At 36.2% G+C, this 15,733-nt stretch overlaps 1 protein-coding gene across 1 annotated transcript; it reads left to right on the top strand.

The window, feature by feature from the left end:
* The first annotated feature begins 535 nt into the window (after positions 1–535).
* On the top strand, positions 536–14,703 carry USP44 (ubiquitin specific peptidase 44). The gene is made up of 5 exons (XM_026499869.4): positions 536–1,960; positions 5,349–5,544; positions 7,699–7,807; positions 11,524–11,729; positions 12,874–14,703. The coding sequence occupies exons 1-5, from the start codon at positions 536–538 to the stop codon at positions 13,071–13,073; spliced, it is 2,136 nt and encodes a 711-aa protein (XP_026355654.1). The 3' UTR covers positions 13,074–14,703.
* Positions 14,704–15,733: the final 1,030 nt, after the last annotated feature.

Consider the following 15,733-nt stretch of genomic DNA (forward strand, 5'->3'; position numbering starts at 1 on the left):
GTGGCTCAGTTGATTAAGCCTCTGCCTTTGGCTGTAGTTATGATCTCCAGGTCCTGGGATCAGGCCCCCTTGCTCAGTGGGGGGTCTGCTTCTCCCTCTCCCTCTGCCTCTCCCCTCCGCTTGTGCTGTCTCTCTCCCTGTCTCTTTTTAAAAAGATTTTGTTTATTTTTGCAAAAGAGAGAGAGCGCACACAAACGATGTGCAGGGAGGGGCAGAGGGAGAAGCAGACTCCCTGCTGAGCAGGGAGCTCTATGAGGAACTCCATCCCAGGACCCCAGGATCCTGACCTGAGCTGAAAGCAAATGCTTAACGGACTGAACCACCCAGGTGCCCCCTTCTCTATCTCTCAAATGAATAATGAACAAATCAAATCTTAAAAAATAAATAAAATAAAATAATTCTCGGTAAAATACCTTATTAAAAATATTGGCTTCTTTTATTAAAAAATGGTGTTGTTCTGCTTAGTTTTCAGATGCTTCAGGTATCGTGAACAGAGACTTGTTTGGATTATGTGTTTCTCAGCTAGACTAAATAAATGTTAACAATGGATAAGTGCAAACACATTGGGCAGTTGCGGCTTGCTCAAGACCATTCCATCCTCAACCCTCAGAAGTGGCATTGTGTGGACTGCAATACAACTGAGTCGATCTGGGCTTGCCTTAGCTGTTCTCATGTTGCCTGTGGAAGATACATTGAAGAACATGCACTCAAGCACTTTCAAGAAAGCAGTCATCCTGTTGCATTGGAGGTGAATGAGATGTATGTTTTTTGTTACCTTTGTGATGATTATGTTCTTAATGATAATGCAACTGAAGACCTGAAGTTACTACGAAGTATGTTAAGTGCAATCAAAAGTCAAAATTATCAGTGCACTACTCGTAGTGGAAGGGTTTTGCGGTCTATGGGTACAAGTGATGATACTTACTACTTACATGATGGCACCCAATCTCTGCTTCAAAATGAAGATCAAATGTATACTGCTCTTTGGCACAGGAGAAGGATATTAATGAGTAAAATCTTTCGAACTTGGTTTGAACAATCACCCATTGGAAGAAAAAGGCAAGAGGAACAATTTCAGGAAAAAATAGCAAAAAGAGAAGTAAAGAAAAGACGACAAGAATTAGAGTATCAAGTTAAAGCAGAATTGGAAACTATACATCCAAGAAAGAGTTTACGTTTGCAAGGTCTAGCTCAATCTACCACAGTAGAAATAGTTCCTGTTCAAGTTCCACTACAAACCCCAGCATCACCAGCAAAAGATAAAGTAGTATCTACCTCAGAAGATGTAAGGTTAAAAAAAGCCAGTGACCCCTCAGGTAAACGAAGGCCAATAGTAACCCCTGGTGTAACAGGATTGAGAAATTTGGGAAATACTTGCTATATGAATTCTGTTCTTCAAGTGTTGAGTCATTTACTTATTTTTCGGCAATGTTTTTTAAAACTTGATCTGAACCGATGGCTGGCTGTGACAGCTAGTGATAAGACAAGATCACCTTATAAGCATCCATCAATCACAGATACAGTATATCAAATGAATGAATGCCAAGAAAAAGATACGGGCAGTGCTCCCTCCAGACCTCCAAGTTTATCATTAGGACTAAGTGGTGGAGCATCAAAGAGTAGAAAGATGGAACTTATTCAGCCAAGGGAGCCAAGTTCACAATACATTTCTCTCTGTCATGAATTGCATACTTTGTTCCAAGTCATGTGGTCTGGAAAGTGGGCCTTGGTCTCACCATTTGCTATGCTACACTCCGTGTGGAGACTAATTCCAGCTTTTCGTGGTTATGCCCAACAGGATGCTCAGGAATTTCTTTGTGAACTTTTGGATAAAATACAACATGAACTAGAGACAACTGGTACTAGGTTACCAGCTCTTATCCCCACTTCTCAAAGGAAACTTATCAAACAGGTTCTGAATGTTGTGAATAATATTTTTCATGGACAACTTCTTAGTCAGGTATGGATTTTTTTAAATCTCACTTTCATCTTGGGGAATTCATAAAATGAAGCCTAAAAAATGCATTTTCTCTGTGTTCCTAGTGTGTTAGAGCTAGTACTGTTTTCATGTCAAAATAGATTGCTTTTACAGAAGTCAGCTCACTCGTTTACAATGTTTTACTGATTTACATGTTTCCTTCATGAATCACTGGAAGTTTTTCATCTATGGTATCAAAGATTTTTTTGTGGGGAGAGGGAATCAAGAAACAGCTTCTTAGGTTGATTAAATTCATTTTCTGAGGGATTGTGAAGAGAGGGTCACACCCCACAGGGAATAGATTTGAAGATGCTGCTGCCCTGGGAATGGATTTTAGTAATTTCAGGAACCAAGAAGTATCCCTGGAGGACTTTCTATAAAACCAAAGGGGGCAAGGTCTGAAAGCTTTAACAAGTAGATAGGGAAATTTTAAAGTAAATAAATGTGATTTCATTGAGAATAATCCTAAACGGTTTTCCTTTATTTTAATTACAGCTATAAAAGTTTCCCTTGTTGTGAAAAGGAATCACGAAACCAGAATCTTCCATCTAATTAATAGCTCTCTGTAATGAGTGGACTTATTGGTAAACTATTACTAGACATAAGGCTCTCTACTTTTCCATAGCATAGAGCTTAAAAGTTTTTTTGTTTCAGGCAATTGGGCTGTTAGGTCATTTCTTTCCCTTTGTACACCTGCCTCTGCTCCTCAGTTCCACTCTCACAGTAATAATACGATCTTCTGTCTTTATAGCATACTTTTCTGGAATGCAGCTTAAATATATATTTTAAATTTTTTTTAAAGCTCGCCCAATGTGGGGCTCGAGCTCACAAACCTGAAATCAAGAGTTGCTTGCTCCACCAACTAAGCCAGCCAGGCATCCCTGTAGTTTAGTATTTCAAATGTAATTCTTAGGGTTTATCTTTGACATTTGTTCCCTTAATGTTTCAGAAATGTAAAGATTCTACATTGTGCCATTTAGCAAGTAAGCATTGTTTCTTGTGTTGCATGCAATTTTATTTTTCCACCATTTTTATGCAAAAGTTTAAAATGTACCATTAATAGGAGTGCCTGACTGGCTCAGTTGGTAGAGCATGCACCTCACCTTGGGGTGAGTTCAAGCCCTATGTTGGGCCTAGAGCTTACTTTAAAAAAAAGTTAAAATGCATTATTACAAATAGAAGTAATATATAGTCATGGAAAACCAGTATGATACAGTAAATCTATGCAGTAAAAGAAAAATCATCCCCTTATCCCATAACCCCATAACCCACCCATAAAACTATTAACATTTTGGTATACTTCTAGTATTTTCTTCTGTACATTAAAAAAATTATTTTTAAAGTTTTGGTGTTTTTAATTTTTTTTTAAGTAAGTTCCATGTGGAGCCCAACACGGAGCTTTATCTCATTGATCTTGAGATCAAGACCTGAGCTGAGATCAGGAGTCAGACACTTTAACTGACTAGAAACCTGCACACCTTTTCTTCCGCACATTTTTTTTTAAAAGATTTTATTTATTTGTTTGAAAGAGAAAGAGAGCACCAGCAGGGGTAGTAGCAGAGAGAGAGAGGGAGAAGCAGGCTCCCCGCTCAAGAGAGGGCTCCATCCCAGGACGCTGGGATCATGACCTGAGCCGAAGGAAGACACTTAACCAACTGAGCCACCCAGGAGCCCCTCTTCTGCACATTTATATTTTCTCCCACTTGTGCAGTCATGATGAAGTTACCTGCTTTTTTCATTTTTTTCATTATTAATGTAAAGATTTTTCATAGTCATTAAAATATTTGATTTTTTTCACAGCATGTCAGTGCATTATATGTATATACCGTAATTTATTTACCCATTCCTGTGTTGTTGACTTGTAAACTATTTCCAATTTTTCTTTTATTTTAATGTCACAATGCATTCTCTTCTAATGATTTTGCTAAGACAAGAGTCCTAGAATTACTTTGTCAAAGGGTAGGACTTTTGATCCTTGGCTACAGATTTCTTTCCAGAAAGTTACTATTTTGTATTTTGTATAGTGCAAGGGTGCCTACGTGCTTATTTTTTCCTTTATGGATGACTTTTGAAATTAATAGAAATTATTATGCCAGCTTTTTGCTCTCTTCCTTTCAGACACACAATAAACTCTTAGGAAACTGGAAACTGGTCATCTAAGGAGATTCAGATGGTTGGTTGCTGTAATGGCTTCCTTCTTTCTTTCTTTCTTTCTTTCTTTCTTTCTTTCTTTCTTTCTTTCTTTCTTTCTTTTTTTTTTTTTTAAGATTTTTATTTATTTAACAGAGAGCCAGCGAGAGAGGGAACACAAGCAAGGGGAGTGGGAGAGGAAGAAGCAGGCTCCCAGCGGAGCAGGAGCAGGGAGCCCTATGCGGGGCCTGGAGCCCAATGCAGGGCTCAACCCCAGGACCCTGGGATCATGCCCTGAGCCGAAAGCAGACACTTCACGACTGAGCCACCCAGGCGCCCCTCTTCTTTCTTTTTTTATTCAAGAAACTGTTCTCAGAAGGTTAAACTCTATTAGTCTCCAAATAAACACCAAGAGTGTTCTTTTCTTTGTGTCAGTTTGTTAAATCTAGAATCTGCATTAGACCTGGCTTCTTTATTTTGTTGCCCTGTTTTAGGAACCTAGCTTTTTATAAAAGTTTAGTAATATATCATGTGGGTATTATTAGATCTATAGAGTCTGTCTTCAGTTTTGTGCAGTGTTTGTTGGCATTAAGTCATGCTGAATGCTTCACTTGTTAAAACTTCCCCATACTCTATATTTGGTGAGGATTTTAATGTAGTGACATTTGCTTTAAGTGAGAGTGTGACATTATTTACGTTAAATGTATTGTCTTTTGAAATTATCGGTTGGGCTTCAAAATCCATATATACTAATATACAAATAGTATTTTATTTGTATCATGGTTAAGAAGTTTTAGGGATTTGGGGAGAGAAAATGAGTGAAAGATAAGGGGAAAGGGCAAAGAACAAGCCTAATAATCTAAACACATTAAATTAAATGCATATGAATCTTTCTTTCTCTCCCTGCCCCTGCCCTCCCCCCACACACAATGTATATACCTGATTAAATGAGTGCACAGTTTTGTTTGTTTACCTACATTCAGATTTGACTAATGCCCTTGGAGTTTTTTGAATGCCTACTGGTTAAAGCCCACTAGTACATAATGGGCTTAATGACAGTTGTTGAAAGGAAAAATTATAATAAAAAAAAATCCTTGAAAATAATATAAAGCAGATTATTCAGAATTCTGATGGTGCATTTTCAGAAGAAAAGCTAATTTACTGGCAGTGACCTCTATAGTGAAGGGAGTAAATGTTTTGACAGGATTGTAATCTGAGAAACTAATGTTTTTATTTGCAGGTTACATGTCTGGCATGTGACAACAAATCAAATACCATAGAACCTTTCTGGGACTTATCACTGGAATTTCCAGAAAGATACCAATGCAATGGAAAAGATATTGCTTCCCAGCCATGTCGGGTTACTGAAATGCTGACCAAATTCACAGAAACTGAAGCTTTAGAAGGAAAAATCTACGTATGTGACCACTGTAACTGTAAGTAGAGACTGTATATTCTCATTGCTTTTCTGAGATTAGCAAAGAGAAACACAAATGAAAGGAAGTATGAAATAAATTCCTGAAGTAGCAGTTATGGAAGTAAAGTTTGTTAGTTCATCAAAAGAAACTGGGATAGATATTTCTACTTTATAATTGGTATTTGTGAACTATGTGTTTGTTTTGCCATATTGATGACAATAAATTTTTTTGATCCCGTAGTCAATTGTGGAGAGGAAGGATTCATAAAATAAGAAATTTGAACTTAATATGTGAGGCAGAATAAAGTAGTGATGGGGAATAGTAAAAGGAAAGCATGTTATTTAGTACTAAATGTTTGCTTTATGAGTCTTTTTGCTATATATCTAAACATTGGTATATAGATAATATATGTATATAGGTGTGTGTATGCATACCTATATAATAGGAAATATATAGTTGGACTACTGCTATGGAGATTGGCTTCATAAAAACAAAGATTTAGTCAAAAACCATCTACTGACTATCTCTTCTATATTAGTCATTGTTCTAATTGCTATGGATAGAAGTAAAACACTTTCAAGGTGCTCACATACCTAATGGAAGAAACAGGTAATTAAGATCTGTTATGAGAAACTCTACTAGAGGTGAGTGTAGGAACCCAGCACTGGGGGATGAAACAGTCGTTTCAATGAAAGGGAAGCATCATCCTCCAGAATTTGTGTATAAAACCGTGACAGATCTGCTGTGTCTTTTTCTGGTGTCTTTATCTTCTCTATCAGTGTGCATGTGATATCTCAGTGTTTATGCTATATATTTTCAGGTATTCTAATTTCCATGTTTGAAAAAAATGATCTTAGGGTTTTAGGTACTAAGCTTCTCAGGTAATACAAAAGAAATATTGGATGTTCCAGCATTGAAGAACTATCACATCAGTTGATGGTTTTTTTAGAATGACTTATATGAACATTTTCTGAGTGCTGTCTAATATGAACTCTGTGACAAATAGCCTAAGATTTATAAGGTTTGAAAAAAATAAACCTTTATCAAATTCCAATGGTGAAGTGTTTCCTTTCTTGGATATAAATGTAAATGGCCCTAGATGCTTTCATCCATCAAATCTGAGAATAGAAAGATATCATGAGTGAATGCAGAATATGGTTTTATAACATGTTTGTGTGTGTTTACTGGCTCTCCTAAATAAAGTCGTAAAAGAGCTGCTGTAATTTAATATATACAGGCAGATGTTTAAAATTATAAGTCAGGGAGTTGATATCACTTATCTACCTATCCTTGGCCCATATATTCAGGGAAATGATCCAAAAGTAGGTCCAGGACATTCAGCAGCACCAGATACCTGGATCTCAGGCGCAGAGACCTGGAGGACAGGCTACCTGTGGCAAATGGAGACAGCTTACAGGACAGCCTCATGGGGGACTGGTTCCACCTCTTCCATGAGAAGCAGCTTCTGCTGTGGCTGGAGTCAGAGCTGCTGTGTAAGTTGAAGGGCAGCTCCTGGGTGTCCAGAGCAAACTCTGGTAGATAGTGGTCCAGCCAGAAGCTTCAGGGCGCAATTCATGGGTGGACCTCTAGAGAAGCAGAGGAGACAACAAAAAGAATCCTAAGTGCCACGTGTTTAAGATCTGGTACTAAAATAGCAAAAGCAAGACACTGAGGGAGGCCACAGGCTCAGAGCTGGAAGAAGACTGCTTTGTCAGGAAGTGGGGAAGGGTGTTCTGAGCTATTAAGGACCCACCACCTGAGATTCCAGTTAGCCTCTGTAAATGAACTGACTATGATACTTTTTTAAATTAAGAATTTGGGAAGAGTATATTAGAGTATGTTTAGGGAAAGTTTTAACTTTTCCTATTAATTGGCATAGCCAAATCCATTTTTAAATATTATAGCACTAGATCATTCTTTTGCCTTATTTGTGGGAGTATATTAAATCAGGTACTTAATTGTTTACATGTCTGTCTGCCTGACTAGGTCTTAAATTGTGTGTGTATGTTTGTACCTATAAGGTTTTTGAGAGCAAGGCCATGTCTTTACCTCTAGCACAGTACAATACCTGTAACAGAGATGTTTAATAATACATGTCTAAAGTATTTAGAATTTACTCGGCATATCCTTGTATCTTTAAATTTGATTCTCTTTCTGTTTTTGATATCACAGCAAAGCGTAGGAGGTTTTCTTCAAAATCAGTTGTACTCACAGAAGCACAAAAACAGCTTATGATTTGCCACCTACCTCAGGTTCTCAGACTACATCTCAAACGATTCAGGTTAGTAGTAGTAGTATTCCAACTACACACTTCTTTGTTTGTTTGTTTTAAATATTTTTTTTTAAGTAATCTCTACCCAATGTGGGGCTTGAACTTACTTGATCTTGAACCCAAGATCAAGAGTCTCATGCTCTACTGACTGAGCCAGCCAGTCGCCCCTCCAACTACACACTTCTAAGTTAATCATTCCTTGTGCTTATAGTGCTTCAAAATTTAACACACGTGATGAATCAGATTTTAATAGTATGTTCTTGGCTATTAGATGACTTAACATCTATCTACTTCTGTGTTTTTTTAAAGACAAAAATAATTCTGTCATTATCTCTAGCCTTGACCAATAGACACCATTTTCAATAACTAAGCTTCTGGTTAGCTTCCCTTGTAGAATGTATTGCCGATGAGTAGACAGACCCTTCACATTTTGGTCTGTAATATTATTCCTGTAAGCTTCTGCTTATTAGAGTTTAATATTCAGCATATTTTAGGTATAAAATTTTTAAATTTATAACTTAAGAGTATTTGACCCAATTGCTTCATTCTTGGAAAATATCTAAGGTATACCAGTTCAATTCAGAGCAGTTAACAAAAACAAAAAACTCTAATGTTCAGAAATATATTTAGGCAGGCGAATTAGTTTGCAAAACTGTTGGTTAAGCAAAGCATATGGTTTCATACCTTGCAATAACCATGTTAACCTTAGAGCTTATTCTTAAGTTACTTTATGTGCTATGATTTGAAAACTATCGAAACCGTGTTTTTCATACATATTGGTTTTTGGCTTATTTAAAGCTTTTTTGGCATGTATGTGTGTTTTTTAAGATTTTATTTATTTATTACAGAGAGTGAGGTAGAGAGAGAGAGAGCACACGAGCAGGGGCAGAAGGAGAGGGAGAAACAGGCTCGATCGCAGAACCCTGGGATCATGACTTGAGCCCAAGGCAGACGCTTAACTGACTGAGCCCCCCAGGCTCTCCTTAAAGTTTTTAAAAAAATAATTAAAATAATAATTTTTTTAATCCAAACTTTACAGAAAGTAAAGAAGCACAAAGTAAAAGTAAGTCTTTCCTTTCAGCCCTGCTTCCCAGAGATATTCGCTGTTAATTTTAGTCAGTTATTTCAGTTACTTATGGAAGCTGTTAAAGGTAGAATCAACAAATGTGTGAGTGCTGTTAAATGCAAGATGTTGTTCTATGTTCTTCGGGAAATATAAAGTAGGATCCTCTCCTCAAGATTATAGTCAGACATGCACAGAAATAGTGGTGAAATAGAAATACTAAGGGGATGGCTGGCTCAGTCAGTAGAGCATGCAACTCATAATCTCAGGGTTGTGCATTCAAGCCCCATATTGGGCACGGAGCCTAGTTAAAATTGTTTTAAAAATTAAAAAAAGAAAAATATTAAGTATGACAAGTTATATACAAATTGACTTATCAGAGATTTGGAAGAGGGAGTTAGCTGATGTCTAAATGTTCCCAAAGTCTCTCTAATGGCATAGGGGTCTTTATATCATTCAAGTCTCAGTTCATATGTCTGCTCTTTAGAGCAGACTTCCTTGACCATCCTATTTAAAAGTAGCACCACCCAACCCACACTATCACATTACCCTATTTTTGCTTAAATGGCAAAACCCACTATGTGCAATTAGTAGTTTATTTACTTATTTCTCTCCCTGAAAGTGGAACAGAAGCTCAGTAATGACAGGGACCTTGTCTATTTCATTCCTGTATCCCAACGCCCAGAACCGAGCTCCGTGCATAGTAGTTGCCCAAAAATATTTATTAAGTGAATGAATGGGGCATATAAAGAAGGAAGGAACACTTTAGCCTAAGGGAGCAACATGAACAAAGGTATGGATCAGGACCAGGGAAGGGTATACTACAAAAGGTTTAATGAAATCAGGTGAGACCTGTCATTGTGCATAAAATCAAGTGGAATAGAAACAAGATTAGTTAGAAGGTTAATATTGTATTCCACAGCCAGGTAAGAAGGGCCAGGGAGCATGGAAAAGTAAAAGCATAAATGAGCTTCTGTAAAGACAGAACTGAAAGGACTTAAATTTTTGTTACTTAAATTTGTACTGACTTGGCTACTATAAACTGTTGAAGAACTTCCTGTTCTTCCTAATTGCTGCTTTAATCTGGTATTTGAAGTTCTCCTTTGAGTTAAACCTATTTGACTCCATCCCTTTTGCCCAAAACATTTTTGACCCTTCATGCCATATTTCTTTCTGATTCAGAGATTTTGTTTATGCTGCCTTTACCGCATTTGTCTTTCTCCTTTTTCTGCATCTGTTCAAAAAGCACTATTATATTTGCCAATGTATAAAATATATAGGATATATAAAAGATAAAAGGGAGAATGGGGTAGGGCAGGGGCGTACAGGAGCCTCTGAAAAAGCATAACAAATGGAACATTTCTAGTACCTTAGACACTCCCCATGTGTGCCTCCCAGTCTAATGCCCTCCCTTCTCTTTGAAGCAAACCACTATGAACTTGGGGTATAGTGTTATCATTTTATTTCCATCAGCAGAAAAAAACTGGGTACCTAACTTAATCAATAGGAATGAGTATTGTCTATTTTGATGGCTTATAAGTATTTATTTAGCATTAAATAATGTAAGGTTTGAATTTTATGGTAAACTAAATGAATCTTTTGAATGATGGGAATTATAGGAACTTGTGTTAAGCAAGTCCCATTTTTTAATATGCTTGGTCTTCCATGTTGACTAGTTACAGGTGCATTGAATATAGGATCTCTTATACATTTCATGGGAAAAGTTTTGGGATATGGCTCTTAGTCCAACAGATAATTTAATTTGTAAGTCTAACCTTTAGTTCCATACAATTTTATATTGTACTAATAGCATTTTCATATATTTTTGCTTCATAAAACCTGTCTATCTTGCTTTCTCCTCCTCTACTTACTATTATTTATCATAACCCCATGTTATTTTAGTACTTTAATGCTATCCTATTTTCATCTGTGTCTGTCTTTTGTCTCTGCACCACTGTAAACCAAGCTGCATTACAATCTCTTGAACAACACATTATTTTCCCCTATAGCAACAGCTCATACTATGTGTATGATAAAAACGTTGCTTGCCATACTTCGGTCCAGTACCAGGATGCATGACCAACAGACAGAAAATGACAGTACAGAGGCATTGTTTGAGTTCTGTCCCTAATGAGCGTTGTACTGACTTACAGGGAAGGGTTACAGTTCCTATTTTTTTCTTAGAAGAGCTCTAAAGTGTTCTGAAGAATTAGTGGTGCCTTGTTTTGTCCTGCTTTTTCTGTACATCTGGTCAAGAATGGTCCAGATTATGTCTCCCAAGAACAAATTCTAGATTCTGGAATCCTCCTAATGGTGTGACAAGGCAATAAAGAATTAAAAACCCTTTGGTACCTTCAATTAATCTATTAGAAGGGGGAAACTGCTATAGGGCCATATTTCCTTTGCTGAAAGTTAATTTACTTCGTATATTATCATCTAACTACAGAAGACAAATATTTTAAAACCTGACCAGACCTATTTAATAAAACTAAATTCTTCCATTTATAGCCAATTCCAGCATTGAAAGGATTTTATATTTCCATTATTTTACATATGATACTTTGTATTCTATACAGAGGCCTTTTATTATGACTGTCTAAACCTAGTACATGGTTATATTCCCTTGACTTTTTTTGATAATTTTACCCTGGTTTGTTCACAGGTGGTCAGGACGTAATAATCGAGAGAAAATTGGTGTTCATGTTGGCTTTGAAGAAATCTTAAACATGGAGCCTTATTGCTGCAGGCAATCCCTGAAATCCCTCAGACCAGAATGTTTTATCTATGATTTATCTGCTGTAGTAATGCACCATGGGAAAGGATTTGGCTCAGGACACTACACTGCCTACTGCTATAATTCTGAAGGAGGTATAGATGGGGAAAAGTATTTTACCTTGGGTCAGACTTGGAAGTTGGCTTTACAATTTCTAAATTGGCCACTAAATCATCTTAAGTGAAGCCACTTGACCTTTTGTTTTTTTTCCAAGAATGCTTCTGCAGTTCATAAAACAAAACAAAACAAATACAAAGAAAACAAGGTTTGTGCAGAAAATGGCATATTTTCTGCAGGATTGTAGTAGTTTTGACTTTCAAAGGCTGTAGCAATAGGATAATACGGATGGTCACATTAATTAAAAGTCAGATTGCTGTCTTACGAGCCCATTTCTAAGGGCAAGTCCTCTGTTTACTGGTTTCATTTAATTTTGTTAGGAAACAGAGCATTTAATGAACTGGAGATCACAGATATATTTGAACAAACTCTTAAGTTCAGGTTTTAATAAAACTTTTTTTTTTTTTTTTAAGATTTTTTTATTTGACAGAGAGCAAGAGAGGGAACACAAGCAGGGGGAGTGGAAGAGGGAGAAGCAGGTCTCCCGCTGAGCAGGGAGCCTGATGTGGGGCTCCATCCCAGGACGCTGGGATTGCGACCTGAACCAAAGGCAGACGCTTGAAGACTGAGACACCCAGGCACCCCTAAAACTCACTTTCACTTACTGCCTCCATTGACCCTCAAGGACAGTCTTCAGAGATAGCAAAATTGATTTAGGTTTCACTTTTTCTTTCCCCTTCCTTTACTACTGAACGAAGACTGAGCCTCTCCATTCATACCATTCCCCCTCACCCAGAAAAGAGGTATGGAGAGAAAGCCCACATAATCCACGAAGGCAATTAATTTAACAATAAACTACCAAGAGTGAGGTGTACACTGCTTTACAGTATAATTAGCAAAAGCACTAACTGGTAAGATTATACCTAGAATTAAGGATAATGTCAAGTGAACTAATCAGATTTTTTAACTTCAGATTACTTCTAGAATAAAGGTAGATGATTCCAGAATAACATACTGCCCAAGCTATATTTCTCATTAACAGAAATGAATTGGCTAATTATTTTCCCTTCAAAGAAACGTAACTCTCACTGAAATTAATGCCTTTAAATCCATTTTAATTTATATTAGAAACTTCTAAAGTTATTTTATAAACATTAAGTATATTTCTGTGCTTCACTCTAGGGTTCTGGGTACACTGCAATGATTCCAAGCTAAGCATGTGCACTATGGATGAAGTATGCAAGGCCCAAGCTTATATCTTGTTTTATACCCAGCGAGTTACTGAGAATGGACATTCTAAACTCTTGCCTCCAGAACTCCTGTCTGGTAGCCAACATCCCAATGAAGAAGCTGATACCTCTTCTAATGAAATCCTTAGCTGATCCAAAGACAGTGGGGCTTTCTTCTTGTGGTTTTATATATACTTTTTAAAAGGGCTTACAATTTTGAGCTTCATTGTTTTAATTTTTTACTTAGGAATCAGTGCACTGTTTATACATTTTGTATCTACAACAAAACTCCTTTTACAGAGCCAAGATTAGCATAAATGCATATATCAATGACAGCAGGTAACAACTTTTTTCAAGTACTTGGGAGTTTTAAACTTGGTATTTACTTCAGACTAGCATTACCTCTTTTTTATTTTGATGTCTTAATTGGCTCAGATCATGAATTTGTGCAATCTTTTACTGAAGTTCAGGTGGCATCATTTTATACATTTATTTATCTTTTGTAGGCATTTTCTATACAAATTCTTATTAGATGGAAAATTAGATACTTTCTTCACTAACAGTCACACCAAAAAAAAATTTCTTTCAGGCCATTCGTATACTGAAGTTACCTCTGCCCCTTGAAGGGAGTTAAACTACCACATTCATTATGAAATATCAAGGTATCATCTAAATACTCATCAATCACACTAATTGATATTCCTGAGGCTTTGTTACAGGGCTCAGAATAGACATTACTTTAATGGAACTTCCATTTTTCCAAAAATGTATTAAGTTTTAATAATTGTTTTTTATTTGGCATAGTCCAAATTTATACAAATGAAAATGACAGCTTTATAAATAGTATATTTAAATTACTTCAGTACTGTGGACATGAAAACAATGATGGCTGGGACTTATAATGATGATTTGTTTGGCAGCAAACAGGTTTGCCCAGATTCTAATAAACAGTCTTATTAAAAATCTGAATTCAGCAGTGTACTATGATATGCAAGTACAGTTTAACTTGAATAAGTTCATATTATATGTTTAACATTAGATCTCTTAAAAGCTTTGTACCAACCATATCATATCTTGAGATTTTTTAAAGGAAAAAAATGTCTTCTTGAAGAGAAAAAAAATTGCGTAGGACAGAGAAGATAATTGTTCAAAATTGGCAACTGGGCAACATGTTCAGCATCTCGTATTTCTAAATAACTAAAGGCTTGGATTACTTTTGCTTCAATTATGTGAAGACTAGGAACCTCAGATATTCAAACACTGGGCCCTTACTTTTTTAATTAAAAATTATCTAAACTTGCATTTTATTAAAAAATATAGTATGAAATACTCTTTGTTCTTCCCTAATAATCTTACTAGATCTCTTCAAAATCCTACGGCTGCTAATTATTCACTAACCTCTGTAGATCAGCTATTTAACATCTTAGCTCAGTGTGAACCACTGGAAGATAATTTTTTCCTTTTTTAAGTGGATTTTCTTGCAGGTTGAAATTTTAATGAAAGATAATATCCTGTAGAATGCTGTTCTCTGCTAGTGATCATCTATTAAATATAAGCTTGAAAAGGATTAGCAAATTTTACTTAAATTTCAGAGAGCAAGTCATTGGGGCAGCTGATCATGAAGTGCAATGAGAATTTATCTCTGAACAGACAAATCATTATGCCAAAAATACAGCTTGAGTATTAAATGGCTAAAGTTTAAAATCGTTCATTTAAATACCTATGCAAGTTGTTACCTCAACTGTTAATGTAATTATACCTCATTAAAGATTTATGTGGTCAAGATACTAGAGTCTAGCCTCTTTTAATTTCAAGGATTACTTTATACTTGGGTTAACTTAGCTGTACACTTTTGCACCTAATTTTAGGGAGATATTTTAAAAACCACTCTGGAAGCTTTGCTGTTTGTAGTAGTATAGTTGCTTGTTTCAGTACTTACTTCGATATAAAAATATACGAAAGAAAATGACTTAGCTTTTTACTTTAATCCCTCAAAACCAAAACCTATGGGGGAAGCTGTGTGTGTGAGGTCAAAGGGGTATATGGGAACTCTACTTTATGCTCAATTTTGCTACAAACCTAAAACTGTTATAAAAAAATTTATTAAATTTACAACAAAACTAAAAACCTAGCCAGTGAACAAAAACTTAGATTTCTTATTGTATATCTCAGTGTAGACTTCTACATTCAGCTAAGTTGATCTAACAAAAAACAACATGTTTTGGTTGTAAAATAATTTACTAAAGGCACTATTTGTTAAACATCAAACTAATAATTTGTTACCAATAAGGTACATCATTGTAAACATGACAAAATGATTTCAAGAGATACATGGCTAGTAGGTAAACAATACAATTTTTTTAAGTGACAGCTTTCCTATTTACAAGATCATATTCCTTCCAGCTATTCCAGGGGCGTGCAGTGATGCTACTGCTCCCAACAGTTACCTGGGACGGGGAGCTTGGAGCTCATAACTGGTTTGAGATCACTACTGCTAGAGGTCTTACAAAGCTCCAAAATTCTTCACTCCTAAGGTCAATTGTAAAACTCTTGAGCTTAGAAATCAAGATACTTTCTATCTTCCACCAAAACACATCAAAAAGGTATGGACTTAGAACCCCAAAAGAACTAGCTGGAGGGCCCAAGTCCTGTAACACGTCCAAGCATGAATTGGTGAGCTCTGCCACTAAGCACATCACAGAAGATGGAGAAAATAATCCAAAAGTAGCTCTTGAACATTAGCACCATAATAAACATGGCTCACATAGCTAAAAACTAGATTGTTTATCCCACAAGATAACATTCATTTATTT

Source organism: Ursus arctos, unplaced genomic scaffold, assembly GCF_023065955.2.
Source record: "Ursus arctos isolate Adak ecotype North America unplaced genomic scaffold, UrsArc2.0 scaffold_21, whole genome shotgun sequence".
NCBI lineage: Eukaryota > Metazoa > Chordata > Mammalia > Carnivora > Ursidae > Ursus > Ursus arctos.